Source organism: Chiloscyllium plagiosum, unplaced genomic scaffold (assembly GCF_037043375.1).
Source record: "Chiloscyllium plagiosum isolate Xiang-an unplaced genomic scaffold, Cpla_swu_hap1 HiC_scaffold_32, whole genome shotgun sequence".
NCBI lineage: Eukaryota > Metazoa > Chordata > Chondrichthyes > Orectolobiformes > Hemiscylliidae > Chiloscyllium > Chiloscyllium plagiosum.
Genome location: NW_028270170.1, coordinates 14,684,820 through 14,705,331, shown reverse-complemented (window position 1 = coordinate 14,705,331; position 20,512 = coordinate 14,684,820). Strand labels below are relative to the sequence as shown.

At 43.2% G+C, this 20,512-nt stretch overlaps 1 protein-coding gene across 1 annotated transcript in view; it reads right to left on the bottom strand.

Annotated features, from left to right (window-relative positions):
* Window positions 1-20,512, bottom strand: part of LOC122539835 (uncharacterized) — a 141,513-nt gene that overhangs the window by 102,823 nt on the left and 18,178 nt on the right. Inside the window, exons 2-3 of the mRNA XM_043674932.2 lie at window positions 8,021-8,568; window positions 437-550 (exon numbers count right to left, since the gene is read on the bottom strand). Of these exons, the coding sequence (XP_043530867.2) occupies window positions 437-550; window positions 8,021-8,568 (662 nt within the window). The remainder of the gene's footprint in view (window positions 1-436; window positions 551-8,020; window positions 8,569-20,512) is intronic.

Sequence of the window (20,512 nt, the reverse complement as noted above, 5' to 3'; positions counted from 1 at the left end):
GGGATTTGCGTAAATCATTATACCCTAACCTCACGTGGGTCTTACACAACTGTCTCCAAGTGAATTGTTCTTTTCCCAAACCATCCAGCTGGTAGTTCCACTGTTAGTTCTGTGTCATCCATCATCAAAGAACAGAGACTGATCAACAGCCATTCTGGAGGGTAATTGGCAAGATCAAAAATAGTCTTCAGGTGAAGAAATCTCTGACACCACTTTTCAAGAATAGAAACTCAGCCACCTTTCCATTTGAGTGTCTGTTTCCTATGAGAGACCAGTAGCTGGACAAAGCCAGATTTCAACTATTGATCAACCTCTGTTTCTTAACAAATATTTTTCACATCCCTGAATGGAACCACCGCACGCTGTGGTGTGACACATTGAGGGGGTAAGGTCCTAGCCACTTGCACCACTCAGTCTCTAACTGCAAAGCTCATACCTCCAGGTCATCTTCATCATCACCTTCAATCACCAGGTTATCATCACACACCATGTACTCTGGTTTTTCTGCATCCTCAGGGTTTGGTGTGATGGTCAATTGTTGAATAGCACCCTGAAAAAGCAAAGACATGGTGTTAGGGACAGGGTAGTCAAGTAGGAATGACATAATGTAGATTGTGCTTACCTTTGGCCTCAGAGGGTGTGCACTTCAAGTCACTTGGATCTGAATTCAGAATCTGAAATTTAATTACTCATCAATGAAAAAGGCACGTTTATCCATGAAACAGACCATCAGAAGCGGGTTAGCAACGGCAAATTGAAGAGAACATTGAATAAGAACCTGATGGAAATTCAGCATCATAGGGTGTGACAAATGCTGTCTCGAGAACTGACCCAACAAATCGCATCCTTTACCAGTTCAGTACATTTCAATCAAAACATAATGATAAGGGAATGTGAATAACTTGCCTTTCAGAAATTTGTTTCTGAACAATAATTCCTGTTCTTCAGGAGTATAATTTTAGTCCTGCTTTTTATTTGGGCTTGCCAAATGTTTTGTGCTTCCGAGTTCTATGAATACCATCCCTCCACGTTGAGAACCAAAATAGCTCCAATCAGAAAAAGCCCAAATTGTATCTTTGAGGCTGTGCTGATATTTCACTGAGTTGTAAAACATTGCAGAAAACTTACAGAGAAGCTGTGGTCATAGAGACATAGAGTGATAGAGACGGAGAGCACAGAAACAGATACTTCAGTCCTATTCATCCATGCCAACCAGATATCCCAACATAATCTGGCACTTGGCCCATACCTCTCTAAACCCTTCCTATTCATATACCCATCCAGATACCTTTTAAATGCTGTGATTGCACCAGCCTCCACCACTTCCTCTGGCAGCTCATTCCATAGACGTACCATCCTCTGCATGAAAAAGTTGCCCCTTAGGTCCCTTTAAAATTCTTCCCCTTTCACCCTAAACCTATGCCCTCTTTCTGAACTCCCCAACCCTAGTGAAACGACCTTGACTGTTTGTCCGATCCATGCCCCTCATGATTTTATAAACCTCTATAAGGTCATCTCTCAGCCTCCGACGCTCCAGGGAAAACAGCCCCAGCCTTTTCTGCCTCTCCCTGTAGCATAAATCCTGCAACACTGGCAACATCCTTGTAAATCTTTTCTGAACCCTTTCAAGTTTCACAACATCCTTCTGATAGGAGGGAGGCCAGAACTGTGTATGCAGTATTCCAAAAGCTGGAAGAACACAGCAAGCCAGGCAGCATCCTGAAGAAGGGTTACACCCGAAACGTTGACTTCTCCACCTCCTGATGCTGCCTGGCCTGCTGTGTTCTTCCAGCCTCCTACCTGTCTATTATTATCCTTACCTGGTCTGGCCTAAATGTAACTCCAGCTTCACTGCAATGTGATTGCCTCTTAACTGCCCTCTGGGTAATACTCTTTGCCCTAACTGGTGAAGCCCACATCCCATGAATGACTACTTTTAAAGGAAGAGAGTTTTAACCTTGTGCTGTATGTTTGAACCAGCCTTGACTACCTCAGCAGTGTCATTTTACTGCCTGACATGAAGTAGATACTAGAGATTCTAAATATGGCCTATAACTTGTTTTCCATTTTTTTAAAAGTCTAAACATGGAGATTATTAAGTCTTTTGTTTTTGTCTCCTTGGCATGTTGTAGTTTCCGAAAGTCAAACCTTTTATTGGGATGTATTGTCTGTGAAGCTGTAGGTTGACAGAACAAAAGGTTCTAAAACGTTTAAACACAGGATTGGAGAGAGCTGCTATTGTTACAACTGATGACCTACTTGCAAATGGAATCATTCACTCAACCTTCAAAATGCTATGTAAAACTGAACTGAGCCTAACTACTTTGATGATGATGATTAGATTCCCTGCAGTGTGGAAATAGGCCCTTCGGCCCAACCAGTCCACACTGACCCTCCAAAGAGTAACCCACCCAGACCCATTTCCCTCTGACTAATGCGCCTAACACTATGGGGCAATTTAGCATGGCCAATTCACCTGACCTGTACACCTTTGGACTGTGGGAGGAAATCAGAGCACCCGGAGGAAACCCACAAAGACTTGTTGTATAGGATTCTCTTCATATCACTGCCACCAAGTAAAATCATGATATAACGCAATATTCGACCAGTTATTTGTTTCTTGTGGGCAACAGCATAGAGGCCATCAATGTTAGATAGTCACCCAAAATCAAATAGGAAGTTTGGAAGAAATGCCTTCATCCAAAGAATGAAGAGAATGTGAAATGCACTCCTACAGGAAGCAGCTGAATGAAGAGGTATTTAAGGAGAAACTGGATAAGGGTAGGAGGGAAAATGATAGATTTAGATGAGAAAAAAATGAGCGAAGTCTCGAATGAATCAAATAGCCTGTCTCTGTGCCATACATCCTTTCCAATGTGATTCCATGAGTTCTAGTATTGCCTGGCACTCCATTCCCACAGCTATGCATGTCCTGGTTTTCAGTCTCAATACTGTTTCATATGGAAGCAGGTAGGGGGCACTATGCTAACCTTGCTGTCTCCCCTCATACTCAGCAACACTCACTGTGAGCTGGCCTCATCTTACAAATCAATTATTCCAGCTCTTTGTGTAATAGGTTCTGTTAACCCTACGCTGAATTACTTTATAGGACACCTTGCAAAGTCAGGCTATTCATGGAGGACTGATCATAACCCCCCTCAGCGTGGAACAACCACACATAGACATTAGGTTTCACTGCAGCTTTAGCAAAGGAGGGTTGAAACATTAGAAACATCTAGAGGAAGACAAATACCAATGCAGAATGTTCAAAAGCTTCAGGAGCAGAAATGGGCCATCCCGCCCACTGTTCTGTCATTCAATGAGATCATGGTGTGAAGTCTTCAAATCCACTTTCCTGCCTTTACCCTATAACACTGATTCCCTTACCAATTAAAATCTGTCCATCTCAGCGTTGAACACTCTTAACAACTCAGCCTTGACAGCCCTCTGCAGTAAGGAATTCTACAGATTCACTATACTCTGAGTCATCTCAATGGATGACCCCTTATTGTGAGATGATATCCTCTGGTCCTCTGTTCTCCCGCCACAATGGGAAACAACCTTCCCTCACCCACCCTGTCAAATCCCGAAGAATCTGATAAGTTTCAATAAGGTCGTCACTCATTCTTCTAAATACCAATGAGGACCGGCCCGACCTACTCAACCTCTCATAATTTGCAAGACTTCCATTATAAAGTTGTAAATAGATTTTCTCAATCAAGTGGGTCAGTTGTAGCAGACACATTATAAAGCACATTCCAAAAGGCTTTGAAGTGACAATGTCACATCAAATTGAGCTTTGCATTCAGAAAGAACCAGACCAATCAGGAACAGACAAAAATGTAAAATAACCTGCAAAGTTTCTGTTGGAAGTGCCATAAAATATTCATGGGTTTCATTTCACTTTGGCTGGTGACACAAAATAAGTCAATTCAACTTGACTGCCTGTGAGACACCTTACCAATCTCCTCACGACCAATGTCCATGGAAGAAGAATAGGAGATAACATAATAGGCACACAAGTTACCCACAGAGTTTCAGGGAAGTTTGGTAATGAGGTCAGCAAATGCCTGAAAGGTGTGATGTATGAACCATCAACTCAGGGGTCTTTGGTCTGCCCAAAACATGCTGGTCTTCAGGGCAAGGAGTTGACACCAACTGAGTGTTGCAGACTGGCATGCTCCAAGGTCCAGGACTATGTGCTGATGAACGCACTAAAGTTTAAGGCAGCTGCCACCAAGGCACGGTGGGGAGAGAACACTGTCTGAGGTCTTCCTGCTAAAGGTAAGTGGGTGTTCATTCAGTTACTGAACCCTCCCAGTGCCTCAAATACATGTAAATGTGGCCTTATACAAGTCAGAGTTGTCTTTAGTTTGTTGGACAGAGTCAAACTCCAATGTTTGTTTGTTTTATTCATATGCTTCGTCCAGAACCAAGCTACTTAATGATGTATGTAAATATATTTTGTATGAATAAGGTATATTTTTGAAATTTAAAAAAATGAGATGCTGGAGTCAGAGCAAATCAGGGCAATAGTGAGGCCATGATCTTTGGGAACTGGGCCAACCAATCCTTCATCTCCCTCATCGTTATGACAGATCACCTGAAGGTGATGGGAATATGGTTCAGAGGGGCTTGGGTGTGCACAAAACCTTGAGGCTCCTTCTCTCTATTGTACATGGTGCAGGGCTGTCCCTTCCACTTCACCTGGAGATTTAAGATGAACCATGGCTGCAGGGATTCCATGTACAAAACTCTGGATAAAGGGGGAAGAACATATGCAATGCTGCCCTCACCCTGATGGCCACCTTTGTGGGCAGCTGCATCCACCTGTGCGTAGACCCCTGGCACGCAAACACCAAGTCTCACTATGTACTGAGGTTCTACCTGACCCCCTGTTGTGAAGGATGGGACTGGCCTCGTTGCCACTGAATGCTCCAAGTAGTTAGACCATTCCATATCACCTATCCTTTGTGGAGAAATTTGGGGAGAAACACCTTTGACCATAATCCATCACAAAGTGGTCAGCGGATAGAGTCCTCGAGACCTTGCGGGAAAGGGAGAGGGTAGATCCTGTCATGTGGTTCCCTGAGCAGACTGTCAAAACCATTTGGCGGAATGCCTCATCACCGGAACTTTCCAACAAGCACCAAGACATCGCTTGGCCAGTGGTGAGATGCTCTGAGATCCTTCCTGTATGCCTGGTCAGTCTGTGCCACAGCCACTGCCCTCAAAGTGGCTGTGGGATGGGGAGGGATGTGGGATAGACTGTCACACACCTCCTTCTGAAATGTGCCTTTGCAAAAGAAGTCTGGAGAAAGATGCAGTGGTGTTTATTGAGATTTGCCCCGAGCAGCTCCGTGACGCAGGACTCTGTGCTGTACGGTCTGCTCCCCGGGACGCACACGCAAACAAACATTGACTATGCCTGGAGGACCATCAACTCGGTGGAAGACACTTTTGGTTTGCCTGAAAGATATTGGTTGACAAGAACAAGGAGTTGACCCCGATCGAGTGTTGTAGACTGGCACATTCCAAGGTTCAGGATTACATGCTGAGAGATGCACTGAAGCTTGGGGCAGCTAACACCAAGGCACAGTAGGGAAAGACCAATGTCTAACATCTTTCTGATGAAGTAAAATGAAGGTCCGTTCAGTTATCAGACCTTCCCAATGCCCCAAATGCATGTAAATATAGGATTGTATAAGCAAGAAATGCCTTGGGTGTGTTTGTTCGACATTTGTAAAGATTGTGTACAGGATTCAACTGCTGTAGTGGCTGTGTGGTGTATTTTTATGAATAAAATATACTTTTGAATTAAAAAAGAAGTGTGAGGCACTCTCTCTGTCGTTGTACAGAGTGCAGGTCTGGCCCATTCCCAGAACCTGCGCCATCTTCCACTAGATAAGTAAGCAAAGGTTGGACAGGTGGGGTGTGTTATGAAGATGTGGGTGTGTGAATTTGTCCATTTTGGCTGGAAGAATTAAAAAGCATTATACTAGACACATAGAGTCATATAGCACGGAGACAGACCCTTTGATCCAACCAGTCCATGCCAACCACAATCCCAAACTAACCTAGTCCCACCTGCCTGCACTTGGCCCATATCCCTCCAAACATTTCTCCTTCACATACTTATCCAAATGTCTTTTAAACATTGTAATTGTACCTGCATCCACCACTCCCCCTGGAAGTTAATTCAACACACAAACCACTCTCTTTGTGTAAAACAATTGCCCCTCAAGCCTTCTTTAAGTCTTTCTCCTCTCACCTTAAAAGTACGCTCCCTAGTCTTGAAATCCCACACCCTAGGAAAAAGACACCTGCAATTCATCTTAGTTATATTTGTCATATTTTTATAAACCTCTATAAGGCTACCCCTCAACCTTCTACACTCCAGTCAAAAAGGTCCCAGCCTATCCAGCCTCTCCTTATAACTCAAACTCTCCATCCTGGCAACATCCTGGTAAATCTTTTCTGAACCTCTCCAATTCAATGATATCCTTCCTAGAGCCTGGTAACCAGAACTATATACAGTACTCCAGAAGATGTCTCTCCAATATCCTATACAACCTCACATGACGTCCCAACTCTTATACTCAAAGGTCTGAGCAATGAAGGTAAGTGTGTTAAATGCCTTCTTCACCACCCTGTCTACATGTGACACTAAGGTCAAAGAATTATGTACATGAACCCCTAGGTCTCTCTGTTCTACAAGACTATCCAAGGGTCTACTTTTAATTGTGTAAGTCCTGCCCAGGTTTGTTTTACCAAAATTCAATAACTTGCATTTATCCAAATTAAACCCCAACTGCCACTCTTCAGCCCATTGACCCAATTGATCAAGATCTCTTTGTAATCTTAGATAACCTTCTTCACTGTCCACCAATTTTGGTGTCATCTGCATACTTACTAATCACACCTTCTCCATTCTCATTTAAATCATTTATATAAATGATAAATGAAAGTGGACTCAGCACCAATCCCTGTGGAACACCGCTGGTAAAAGGCCTTCAGTGTGAAACACAACCCTCCACCACCACTCTCTACCTCCTGCTGTTAAGTTAAAAATCACATAACACCAGGTTATAGTCCAACAGGTTTAATTGGAAGCACTAGCTTTCGGAGCGACGCTCCTTCATCAGGTGGTTGATGAAGGAGCAGCGCTCCGAAAGCTAGTGCTTCCAATTAAACCTGTTGGACTATAACTTGGTGTTGTGTGATTTTTACCTTTGTACACCGCAGTCCAACACTGACTCCTCCAAATCCTACTGTTGAGCCAATTTTGTATCCAATTAGCAAACTCACTCTGAATCCCATGTGATCTAACTTGACTAATTAGGCTACCAAATGGAACCATGTCAAAAACTTTACTAAAATTCAAGCAACATGCCTCCCCCCATTCCCCAAGTATGCCAGATACCAAGCAGATTAGGATACTGAGTGTCATCTAGCTGGGCCAACAATTATTGTTGTGGGACCAGAGTCACACATAGACCAAACCAGATAAGGAGAGCAGTTTTCTTCCTTAAAGCACATTAGTGAACCAGATGGATTTCTCCAATAATGGTTTTATTAGGGTCTTAATCCCAGATTTTTCATTGAATTCAATTTCAAACATATGCCATAGTGGGATTGAACCTGGAACATTACCTGGCTCACTGGATTAGTAGTCCAGTGACACTACCACTAGGTCATCATCACCCACAAGAAGCACTTTCTAGATCATTTTAGGGTTAATCACGTTGTTGTGGGCCAGACCAAGGAAGCAGATTTCCTTCCCTAGAGGGTATCAACAATAATTGATGATAGTCACCAAGTCCCAGACTAAATCGCAATTTCAGAGATTAATTCACTGACATTAAGCTGTCATGGTGGAGTTTGAATCCACGACCCCAAAGCACTGTCCCAACCATTTGGATCACTGGGCCAGTGACACTGCCACTGAGCCACCATCAGCTCACACTCTGAAAGCCTTTAAACTAGATCTTAAGGACCCATGCCTGTCAGCAGTACTCACAGTGTACTTGGCTTGGTCTGCTTCTTCAGCATTTGCGATGAGTATTTTAGAATCTGGTTCAAACTCGAAAGGTTCCCATGACCTTTTGAATTTGAGTCGTTGGGGTCTCTGACATTGTTGATGCAGGGTCACTGTATTACCTTCCACACGGAGCCCGAACCGTGTCCACCTTTTGACCCTGGCTGGCACCTTGAAGGAAGTTGCTTTCCTGGAAGCATCCAAGTATGGTGGGGTGTAATAAAGTTCAATGTGCTGAATGTCATCTTCCACTGGGGATAACTTAACTCCGAGATTAATGACCTTCCCAGAAGAACCCACCACCGCAAAGATCACTCCGCCATTCAGATTGGTTTGCTTCAGGGTGACTAGGATAGCGAAATCTTTGTAAAATGGCTCTGGAAAGACGGTTTGAATTGAGTGCGGTGTGGGGGTGAAATCCTTGTGGAAGTTAAGCCCAGTTTTCCCACCCAGTCCTTCCATCTTGGAGACATCTGGAGAGCCTTCAGGAACCAGACTGAGCAGATTGATGTTCTCCTGTAGTTCAATACCTGAAAGATAAATGTCATATTTAGTGAGTGTGTGAGGGAAAGAAGCAGTGTTTTAAAAATCTTTCTAACCTCCCTCTTCCTAGATTTTATAGATAAGAAACTCTGGGCATGCAGCAGAGCATTGAAATTGTAGGTTTCCCCAATAGCACAGCTCAGTACTGTAAAAGCAGAAGGATAAATTGCAAGATATGCAAGCAAATCAATGTTCTGGTTTTAACGTGGTATAAAGAATCATATAAGGCAGCACTTAATGCCCTTCCAAGTCTAACAGTGGCGTGCACAATTGATTGTCCTGCGTTTGATTATACGAGTCTGTTTATTATTGATAACCATGCTTGGTTAGTTCAGCCTGGCTGCTGTCTTAGAAAAAAAGGTTACCTGTAAAGTTGCTGGAAGCCAGAACAGTAAGCCTGAAGTAGACATCTTAAAGCATTGCATAGCTCACTTTGTAAATAAAATTCCCACACATGTGGAACTGGATAGGTGGATGGGCAACACATGATCTCTGCATCGATTCAGTTACAAACTGCATAGTATATCATGGAATCTTCCTACTTCTGCTACAATTTTTTTTTACATTCTTCAATAGTATATGGGTGTCACTGGCTAGACCTGCATTTATTGCCCATCCCCAAATATCCAATATGGAGTCAAGAATCAACCACATTGCTGTCGGCCTGGAGTCACATGTAGACCAGATAGCTACCGAACGGGCATTAGTGAATAAGATGGACTTTTAACAAACATTGTTGACGTGGTCACAATTAGGTTAGCTTTTTAATCTCCTATTTTTAATTAATTCAAATTTCATCAACTGTCCAGGTGGGATTTGAATCCATTTTCCCAGAGCATTAGTTAAGGAGTCTGGATTACTAACCCACTGCCATTTCCATGACACCACTATCTTCCCAATGCTGGGGTGGATGACTTGTACACAGCCCTCCAGTGGGCAGAGGCCCATCATGTGACCTCTGTTAGGCATATGAGGGTTTCCCATGCAGCAAAGCCCTGTCCAGGTTATCCACAGGCTCCTGTTGGAGCCATTCCCTTGTCCAACGCTGCTCAGTGCCTACCTGAGGAATTCTGGGTCAGGAGACGGGGGCACAAATGTTTAGTGAGGGCTTTCCTTCTTCCTTGACTGCTGACCCCCCCCTCCTCTGCTCCTCCATGTACATTGCCCCACCATCCCCATCAGTGGCTGAGATGTCTCCTCAACTCTGTCCCTCTGGCGTGTTCATTATCATCAACAGCCACTGTTCCTGTTGGTACTGCCAAGCAATTCACTGCCTTTTACTGGACAGCAGCCCAGGCCAGTGGGGGGCACCTGATCCTGGGGAAGACATCTTGCCTTTTGAGAGGATTGTTTAATACAATGAGTCTGCTCAAATTGGGGACAGACTGAGTGATCTGCCCAGTCTCCAGTCATTACCTCATCACCTCTGTAATTATTGTCTATCACCATTCAATTTGTCAAAAACAAAATAGTCCATTTACTGCTATGATTTTTGAAAAAATTCCTAACCTCCATCTTCCCAGATTTTATAGAAATAAACAGAAGAAATTGTAGCCATTCAGCCCCTCGAACTTCTTCCAACCCTTAAAGTCAACATCTTACTCAACCATCCACATTATCTCCATATCCTTTCATTTTGTTAGCGTCCAAACATTTATCAATTTCCTACCGTGAATATACTCAGGACCTGAGCATCCCAGTTGTCGAGTTATAAAAATCTAAAGGTTCATAAGCCTTTGAGTGAAGTTTTTACCACCTCATTTCAGTCCTTAATGGCCACACTCCCAACCACCCCCTGCATGCTGAACCATGTGACCCTTGAATTGAGTCTTCATGGACAGCCCAGACATCCTCACAACATGAACCATACCAAATGCCTGAAGAGTTTTACATGTCAATGAGATCACTTCTCAATTCTAAGGCTGCTTGGCCTAAAATATTCAAACTCCCCTCGTAGTATCGTTCCCTCATCCCAGGTATCAGTCTTTGTTGGACTCCTTCCAGGTCAAGTTATTAAAGATGGATATTTTCTAATCAACCCAATAAAGGAAGTTATTAACACCTCTGGAGCACGTGGGACCTAAACGCAGGTCTCCTGGCTCAGAGGGAGGGACACTACCACTGTACCATGAGAGTCCCGACATCACTGAGCTTATAATCTCACTCAAGGTATTATGATCTTACGAAGACAGGTGATGACAAACCCCTTTCTTTCATTATTTGTCATTATTAGGGAAGTAAATTGCTGTAACATAGCTGGTTCCTGTCCGAACACCGACTTTGTGCTAATTCTGGAGAGCTGCCAGCAGGTAGTATTGGATCAGTTTCTGGCCAAGCTGACTGATGGAAATGGAAGTTGATGAAGCTGTTCCCTCAACCCAACACCTGCCTCTTCATTACTCTTCACCCCCTATTCCCCCACCCCCAATTGCTCCCCTGTATCAGGGACTTCAATATAAAGGCACCTTCAGTGAACATTTTCATTTCCATTTGCCCACTCACGTGACCATTGCCCGACTATAAGTCTTGAGAATGAGTGCCAGTACGTTATCTATTTGCACAGGCCAGGAGCACAATTGGGCCACATCTGTCCTTCAAACCCACTGTACGCTTTCTCTCTAGTCCTTTCCTACTTCACTCCTCATGTGAGAGTTTGACTTTGCAGTTACAGTCTGAAGGTTGGATTTATGCATTTTGGAAAAGAAACATTAAAGGAAATAAGATTCCAGAGCAACATACACCCAAATCAATTTTCCCAAAAACATCTTTCGGGTATGGGCTTTCGGGTATGGGTTTTGTTGACGACAACAACAACTTGGGTTTATGAAGCAACTTTAATGTAGTAATTTAATGGAGACATTTTCAGAGAACTGTTTGACATCAGACCACCTCAGGAGATATTAAAGGGGTAACTAAAAGTTTGGGATGAAGATCAGGTTATAAAGAGAGAGAGAGAGAAATGCAGAGAGGTTTAGAAGGATATTCTAAACTGTGGGGTCGAGTGAACTGCAGCCACTGCCGTAAAATAGCAAGAGCAACATTTATTCCCAGCCCCATGGCTGGGTGTAGTGGCCACTTCAGAAGTGTGAGACTGGAGTCACATGTTGACGAGACCATGTATGGACTGTACGTTTTTCAACAGGGTCTAAATACCACCCTGGAGAAGATAAAGATTTTGGATTTAAAATGTCAGGTTTCTGTAAATCACTCAGTCGGTGGACTGGACTGAACTGGAGATGTTATGACTAATCCCAGCCAACAACCTTGTGTAAGGAGATAATCACAGTCTTTGGTATTTGATTTGCTGTTGTATACACAGAATAATGTATTTTATCATAAGAAGAAACCTGATATATTAGACCTCAGAATACAAAGAAATTTGAAGGGAAGGTTCAGAAAGCTCAGGGGGCAACTTTCTTGAGTATCTGCCAATTCCTCATGATAAACGTCCTTGCCTATTTAAGGGTGCATTAACATTCCAACAATATCATTGGTTTAGCTTTGCATCTAGTTCCACTACAGTGGTCATGTTCATCCAGGTTCAAGGCTCAGTTTATTTCGGGAACAAGGCAGAGTACAATTCCTGGAGGAAAGAATTCAGGAACACCTGGGCAGCCTGTTAGAATAATCAAAATCAAGATTAGAGTGGTGCTGGAAAAGCACAGCAGGTCAGGCAGCATCCGAGGAGCAGGAAAATCGACGTTTCGGGCAAAAGCCCTTCATCATCATTCAGGCTTTTACCCAAAACGTCGATTTTCCTGCTCGTCGGATGCTGCCTGACCTGCTGTGCTTTTCCAGCACCACACTAATCTTGACTCTGATCTCCAGCATCTGCAGTCCTAACTTTCACCCTGTTAGAATAATTAAGCCTATCAGCTCCATTTACAAAGTGTGTGCTATCAGCTGGCAACTTGTCCTAATGTCAGTGTGCAACTGAATGAGGAAATGAGTCGGCGGTCCTCACTCCTTTTCTCCATTTGAAAAATTAGGGGGAAGAGGACTAGTTTCAAGGGGCAATGTTGCACATCTGAGTTACACATGGTGCTGTATTGATAAAGACCTAAGGTGCACGTAACCGTTTCGGTAAAAGCTGCTTTACCCGTCTGACCAGCTACATTTAATGTCGCATTAAGATTTGCAGCAAGCTTTGCCATTTGAAGGTTTCCAAAGCTCTTGATTCAAGCACTATTATTCCCAACAGATCAATTGAGTGATTATCTGGGCACAGCAGCGTCTGTAAGTTAAAAACAAAAAAAGTGAATTCAAGGGGAAATTTCCTGATAACAGATAGTTGACATGAGTCTCTTGAAGGAGCCATAATAATCGTCCATGTGGTGAAAATGGGAGAAGAGGCCAAGACTGATAACAGCTCCAGATAGTGTGTCTGGCTAAATAGATTAGGAAGGAAATGAAGGCAAAAGCAAGACAGGGAGCCAGACTCTATGTCTCAGACAACAAAATCAATCTTGAGATGGAAAACCATTTGACTAGATTGATTCTCCATCTGGAAAACCTTACAGAGCTCCTCTCCCACCTTCACTCCCCGCTCCCTATCAGACCATTCAACTTCCAGTTAATTGAGTGTCACTACAGCCTCTATTCCAAAGTGTTAATCTCTCAGCTTCAAACGCGTTTCCTGATTTCAGCTGAAATTTTTACCTTTAATCAGTTGGAATCTATTTTGTTCTTCAAATTAAAGTGATTCATCATGAAGCAAGGTCCCAGAGTCACTGTTTAATATGTTACATTTTCCTAAGGTGCATCATCACTGGCAAACTAAATTTGCTTCCTTATACTCGTGACCAGTCCCTTACGCTGTATTAGAATAGAACAGATACCTACAGTGCGGAAACAGGCCCTTTGGCCCAACAAGTCCACACTGATCCTCTGAAGAGTAAACCGCCCAGGCCAATTCCTCTACTATCCTATATTTACTCCTAACCTCCACATCCCTGAACACTATGGGCAATTTAGCACGGCCAATTCACATAACCTGCACATCTTTGGATTGTGGGAGGAAACTGAAGCACCCAGAGGAAACCCACACAGCCACCGGGAGAATGTGCAATCTCCACACAGACAGTTGCCTGAGGCTGGAATCAAACCCAGGTCTCTGGTGCTGTGACACAGCAGTGCTAACCACTGGGCCTTCGTGCCATCCCGGCTGCAATTGGGAAATTTTACGTCTTCAATATGGTATTATACATCACTGACATAAAAGCATATGTTGTGGTTCTGTGTGCACCAGATCATCAACGCCACTCACAGGAATCCGATCCACCAGAGAGGAAGAAAAGGACAACCAACTCCCATTCCTAGACGTGATGGTACAGAGAACACCGAACGGAGAATTCACCACAAAGGTATACAGGAAAGCCACACACACAGACCAAGTCCTAAACTACGAAAGCAACCACCCCAACACACACAAAAGAAGTTGCATCAAGACACTATTCAAAAGGACCACAACACATTGCAGTACACCAGAACTGCAAAAAGAGGAAGAAGAACACCTATACAATGTATTCGCCAAAAACGGATGCCCCCGCAATTTCATCAACAGATGCCTAAGGGAAAGACAACGGAACGAGGACATGCCACAACCCAAAGGACGAGCCACACTACCATACATCAGGAGCATTTCTGAACTGACAGCCAAACTACTGCGACCACTAGGACTCATAACAGCACACAAACCAACAGCCACTCTCAGACAACAACTCACCAGGACAAAGGACCCGATACCCAGCATGAGCAAATCCAACGTCGTGTACAAAATCCCATGCAAGGACTACACAAAACACTACATAGAACAAACAGGAAGACAGCTAATGATCCGTATCCATGAACACCAACTAGCCACGAAACGACACGACCAGCTATCCTTAGTAGCCACACATGCAGATGACAAGCAACATGAGTTCGGCTGGGACAACACTACTATTATAGGACAAGCCAAACAGAGAACAGCCAGGGAATTCCTAGAGGCATGGCACTCATCCACAGATTCTATTAACAAACACATCGACCTGGACCCAATATACCAACCACTGCAGCGGACAGCTGGAACTGACAACCGGAAGCGGCAGAGACAAACCACTATAAATGCCGGAGGAAACAACACAGAAGCGCTTCACAGGAGGCTCCCAAGCACTGAGGATGTCACCTAGACAGGGGACGAAACGTCTGCAACACAAATTCCCAGCTCGGCGAACAGAACCACAACAACGAGCACCCGAGCTACAAATCTTCTCACAAACTTTGAATAAAAACATATGACTGATTACTGCTCAGCCTATTGGTAAATGCAGCTTTGGTGGCTTTCAGATCTAAAGGAGGAGGAATTTCATAAATTGCCAAAACTATCATGTAGCCTTAAACAGTAAAAACCAGAAATTTCTGGAGAAACACAGCAGGTCTGGCAGCACCTGCGGAGAGGTCCAATTCTGAAGAAGGGTCACTGGTCCAAAAATATTAAATTTGCTTTCTCTCCACAGATGTTGCCAAACCTGCTGAGTTTTTCCAGCAATTTCTGGGTTCTTTTTGTGATTTCTAACATCTGCTGTTCTTTGTTGAGTTTGGTTAACCTCAAGCATTAAGCTCCTTAGACAGCACCTTCCAAACCCACGATTGCTTCCATCTAGAAGGACAAGGGCAGCATATACATGAGAACACCACCCCTGCAAGTTCCCCTCCAAGTCATTTACCATCCTGATTTGGAAATGTATTGCTGTCCCTTCGTGGTCACTGGGTCCAAAATCTTGGAACTCGGTTCCGAGCAGCACAGAGAGTGTCGCTATGATAATTGGAAATCAGCAGTTCAAAAAGGAAGCTCACCCTGCCCTTCTCAAGGGCAGCTGGGAATAGACAATGACAGTTCAGCCAGCCAGCGATGCAAACATCAATGAACAATCTTTTAGAAGTCTCTGGGAGAAGTCTCAGCGTCCGTTGAGGAACACAAATATGTTGTTGCATAGAATATGTGGCAAGTGTTGGATGGGTGCAGTTCTAGTAACACTCAAGGAAATCAAGAATATCCGGGTCAAAGCAACCTCTTTGACCACAATCCAATCCATCACCTTAAAGATTCACTCTGTCTTCCACCAGCGCGCGGTGGCAGCAGTGTGTACCAACTACACGATGTACTGCAGCATCTCACCAAGGCTCTTTCTCATGTACCTTCCAAACATATGGAAGGATAAAGGCAGCAGATACATGGGAATACCACCAGCTGACAAATTCCCCTCTAAGTCACTCACCATCCTGACTTGGAAAATATGTTGCTGTTTCCTCACTGTCATTCAATCAAAATCCTGGAGCCTCCTTCTTAGCAGCACTGTGGGTGGTCCTACATCAGGTGGACTTTAACAGTTCAAGAAGACAACTCACCATCACCGATTAGGGATCAGCAATAAACATCAGTCTAGCCAGTAACTCTTACATCTCAAGAATGGGTGCTCCGGTTTCCTCCCACAGTCCAAAGATGTGCAGGTCAGGTGAATTGGCCATGCTAAATTGTCCGTAGTGTTAGGTAAGGGGTAAATGTAGGGGTATGGGTGGGTTGCGCTTCGGCGGGTCGGTGTGGACATGTTGGGCCGAAGGGCCTGTTTCTACACTGTAATGTAATCTAATCTAATGCGTAAAATAGATAAATACATATTGACCACATGGCTTGCCAAAGCCTTGTCAGGTTTGAAGATGCTAATACTTAATGTTGTTTCGTTTTCACTTTGCATTTGTTCAAGGCTGAGATAGACAGGGTTTTGATCTTTAGGGGATCTAAGGGGAAAAGGCAGGAAAATGGTGTTGAGGATTATTGGATAAAATATTGAATGGTCAAACGGCCTTGCTAGGCCAAATGGCCTACTCCTCCTCCTACATCTTATGATTTTACACTTCGATATAACTCAAGGAGGTCAAATAATACCCATTCCCCACCTTGCTCTTTCTTGGGGATTCTTTCATATTTTGTGTGGTTTGCATATTCCATCCTCTTTGCTGTCAACTTCACTCAGTGGTCAAAGTTAAAAATCACACAACACCAGGTTATAGTCCAATAGGTTTATTTGGAAGACTAGCTTTCAAAGCGTTGCTCCTTCATCTGATCCTGATGAAGAAGCAGTACTTTGAAAGTTAGCACTTAAATAAACCTGTTGGACTATAACCTGGTGTTGTGTGATTTTTAACTTTGTACACTCCAGACCACCACCGGCATCTCCACATCATCAGTCAGTGGTAGCAATTTTATCTCTTCCAGCTTCTGGGTTCAAGTCTCACTTAAACACAAAATCTGCAGTCGAGATATCCTTTAATTAATTTATTACTCATGGACAAGATGAAATCCGTGACCCAGCAGTGTAAAAGTCCAATTATTTTAAATATGGTGAGACCCTGGAGAATAATGAGGCAACACGAGGGCATTGGTCTAAGACTTCGCCATTTACCCTGTTGGGGGGAGCCCAAGGATTTTAACCTGGGGCAATTGACTCTGGCTTTAAGGCATGGGAGAATAAGGGAATCTCTTGTCTGGGAGACTTTTTTCGAGGGGGAGGTCCTGATGTCATTTAGTCAGTTAAATCAGAAATATGGATTGTCTAATAGGGACCTTTTCTGATACTTCTAGATAAGGGACTATATACAGAGGAAGACCACACTCCTGGTCCAATGTTACAAATCAGACATGGAGAGAAGAACACTCCAGTGTATGGGTGCTCTTTCGCTCAGTACTTTATATCATTTACAGAAAGGTCACACCCTGGGGGACATGGAAGGACCCGATAGGACATGGAATCAAGAGTTAGGATATTTCATAGGAGGTATGGGAAGACATCTGGGGGAATGTAAGGAAAATCTCAGTATGTAACACAGCGCAGGCCATGCAATTGAAGATCTTACACAGGGCTCATATGGTGCCAGAGAGGCTAGCTAAGGAGTGTCACCAGGGTGTCCCAAATGTAACATTAGTATAGGCACTCTTACACACTGCTACTGGTCCTGTTGTAAGATCCAGAGGTACTGAAGTGCAATAGTATGGGAGCTAAAGGTTATCCTGGCGATAGAAATTAATGTGGATCCGGTATTTCTTCTTTTGGGATTGCCAAATTTTCCCTCTCTGGGGAAACATGGGAAGAGATTGTGTAACATTCTTACCCATTGTGCAAGGAAGAACATTCTGGTGAATTGGACATCAGAAAAACGACAAATTCTTATGGGGTGGTGTAGGCTGGTGATGGGGCATCTCCCCCAAGACTACCTCACAAATACGGTGCATCACAAAATGGAACAGTTTTACACGACATGGTGGCCCTTTTTAAATTATATTGTTGCAGACTTACCAGCAATATTAATTAGGGCCGTGGTATAGCCATGGGAATCAGAATGGGTGCCTTTGGGGCCCCGGGAGGAGAAGACTGGGAGAAAAAGAATTCGGGTACCATAGGTGGTGCTCCCAGGGATGGGAGCCTCAGTGGAGGTGTGATGACTGAGATAGAGTAAAGTAGTGAGATATTATTTAATTTAAATTATTTGAATTTAGTTTAAGTTAGTATTTATTTAATATGTTTGTAGTTTAGTTTAAGTTAATTAGATATGTTTGTTCTGGTAGAATAGTAGTCGTTTATTAACAATCGAACTGTGTTACGGCTTTTCTTGTATTGCCTTTTTTTCTGGCACTTTATCAAGTAAGGACTATCTCATCCACTCAGTGACTTGTGTGAATCTTGTCAGAAGGTTAGGAAAGGAAATATGAAGCATAGAGAGTCTTTTTCTTTGTATATAAATGTTTTGTAAAAGATATTTTAGTGCAGTTTTCTGTCACTGATTAAGGTTGGCACACAAGGAGACTACTCAGTTCATCATGTCGATACCAGCCCTCTATCAAGCAATCCATTCAGTCCCATTTTCCCCATTTTAACTCCTTCATTCTGCAAACTTATTTCCCTCAAATGACCAACCAATTTCTTTTTGAAATCATCAAGGTAGCCTTTTGCAATGAATCTCTGTTTGCCTGTTCAGATTGATGGAGAGAGTCTAACATCACTTTTCCAGGTAAAATATATGGGGTCCTTGTCAATATTGATCCCTGAAGTCACATTAGCAACACAGGCCCCTTTCATTCTTCAGCATCTTCAACAATACTGGGACCAAAAGTCATATTCATCAAGAGGCTTCAGACAAACCTTCAAATCAACACTTCATCAAAAACCAGGATGACAACAACAAGGGAGTCAAAGATTTCAGAAGAGAAAAGAAAGGATGGAAATTGGAGATGGAAATCTGTTTGGCCTTTCTCCAGACTTTTGGGAGAGTTAATCGTCTCAAAAGGTTACTGTATAATTTAACAGCTTCACTTATTTTTCAGGGGCTTTATTTTGTGGTTATTTGCCCCTGTCATTGTTTCTTTGAGGTTTAATTTTTATCAGTCTATACTGGTGAGGTCTAGAGGGTTTGACAGGATCAAGTAAGTGTAGAATAGAATCATCCAGCCCTTTCCTCGGAGATGGTGATGTCCAAATCTGGCTCAACAGACTCTCTATGCTTCACGTTTCCTTTCCGAACCTTCTGACAAGATTCACACAAGTCACTGAGTGGATGAGATAGTTCTTACTTGATAAAGTGCCACACACAGACTAATGAGAAAAGTTAGAATCTATGGAGTAAAAGGGATAATAGTAACATGGATATAAAACTGGCTGACAGTTAATGGGGAACAGTTGTGCCTTTGGACAGAAGGAAGGTTTTTGGTGGTGTTTGCCAGGAGCTGGTGTTCGGTGCATTCTCTTCCCCAGAGAGCAATGGAGGCATGGCCATTGATTATTTTTAAGACTAAGTTAGATCGATTCTTGATTGTCAAGGGAGCCAATGGTATCCAGATAGTCAGAATGATAGGACTGAGGCCATAATCAGATCTTATCTGATCTGGAGCAGGGCTTGAGGGGCCAAATGCTTTATATTTTCATTTGGATGTTTGCATGTTCATCAATTATCAAAGACATCAGACGCCATAACAACGAACAATCATAGTTAGCAGTTCTTCAACATTGCAAAGAATTAATCGAGGGAGTTAATAATGAAATACATAAACAGGGTTTACAAAGGAAATTCAGTTATGTTACAGTAAATCAGTATTAACTTTTTGCGATTTATAAATGTACATGTAAATTGATGTAAATTTATTGCATACAGTTGGAATTTAGCTCACTAAATATTGTAAGAGAGCCAGTCTATTGATTTCATTAAAGGCTTTTTTATTCATTTATGGGATGTGGGGCTAGAATTTACTGCTCATCCCTAATTGAGATGGAGAAGGTGGTGGTGAGCTGTTACTTTGAACTACTGTAAACCATGTGGTGCAGGTCCACCTATACTCTGTCTATTTACAGTGAGCAATATTTCCAGAACTTGGTAAGCCTAGTTTTATGTGCGAACTGGTTGCATTGCCCTTCTCTTGGAGCACAATGTTAGATTCGACATTAAGTCAGATGGTAAGCCTTTCTCAGTTGAGGCATTAACTATTCTTACTACAGCTTCAGCTGCTAAAATAATTCACCTCCTGCCAAGCTGAACAATATCCAGATACACCGTGCTGCAAACTTAAACATCACCTCCCTCGATCTCAGGAAAACTTGTACATTTAATTATTTCTGCTTTTTTTTGGTAGTTGTTTACTCACCTGAAAGGTGTGTGTGGGGAGGGAGGGTGCATGATTAGGGTTGAGGAGGGATGTGTTGGGAGCTGCTGGAAGATGATCCAGGTTTTTCCTTGCGCCAAGTGCAGGGTGGTCAATTGTCACCTGGGTCAATGCAGCAGAGAATCCTCTGACACTGCCAAATCATTGTCAGCTTGTGGAAGCTCAGGGTCAGTTTTGTGATGCTGCTTACCATTTTAGATTTGGGTGTGAATGCAGCTGAGACTGAACGCTGGACGTGATGG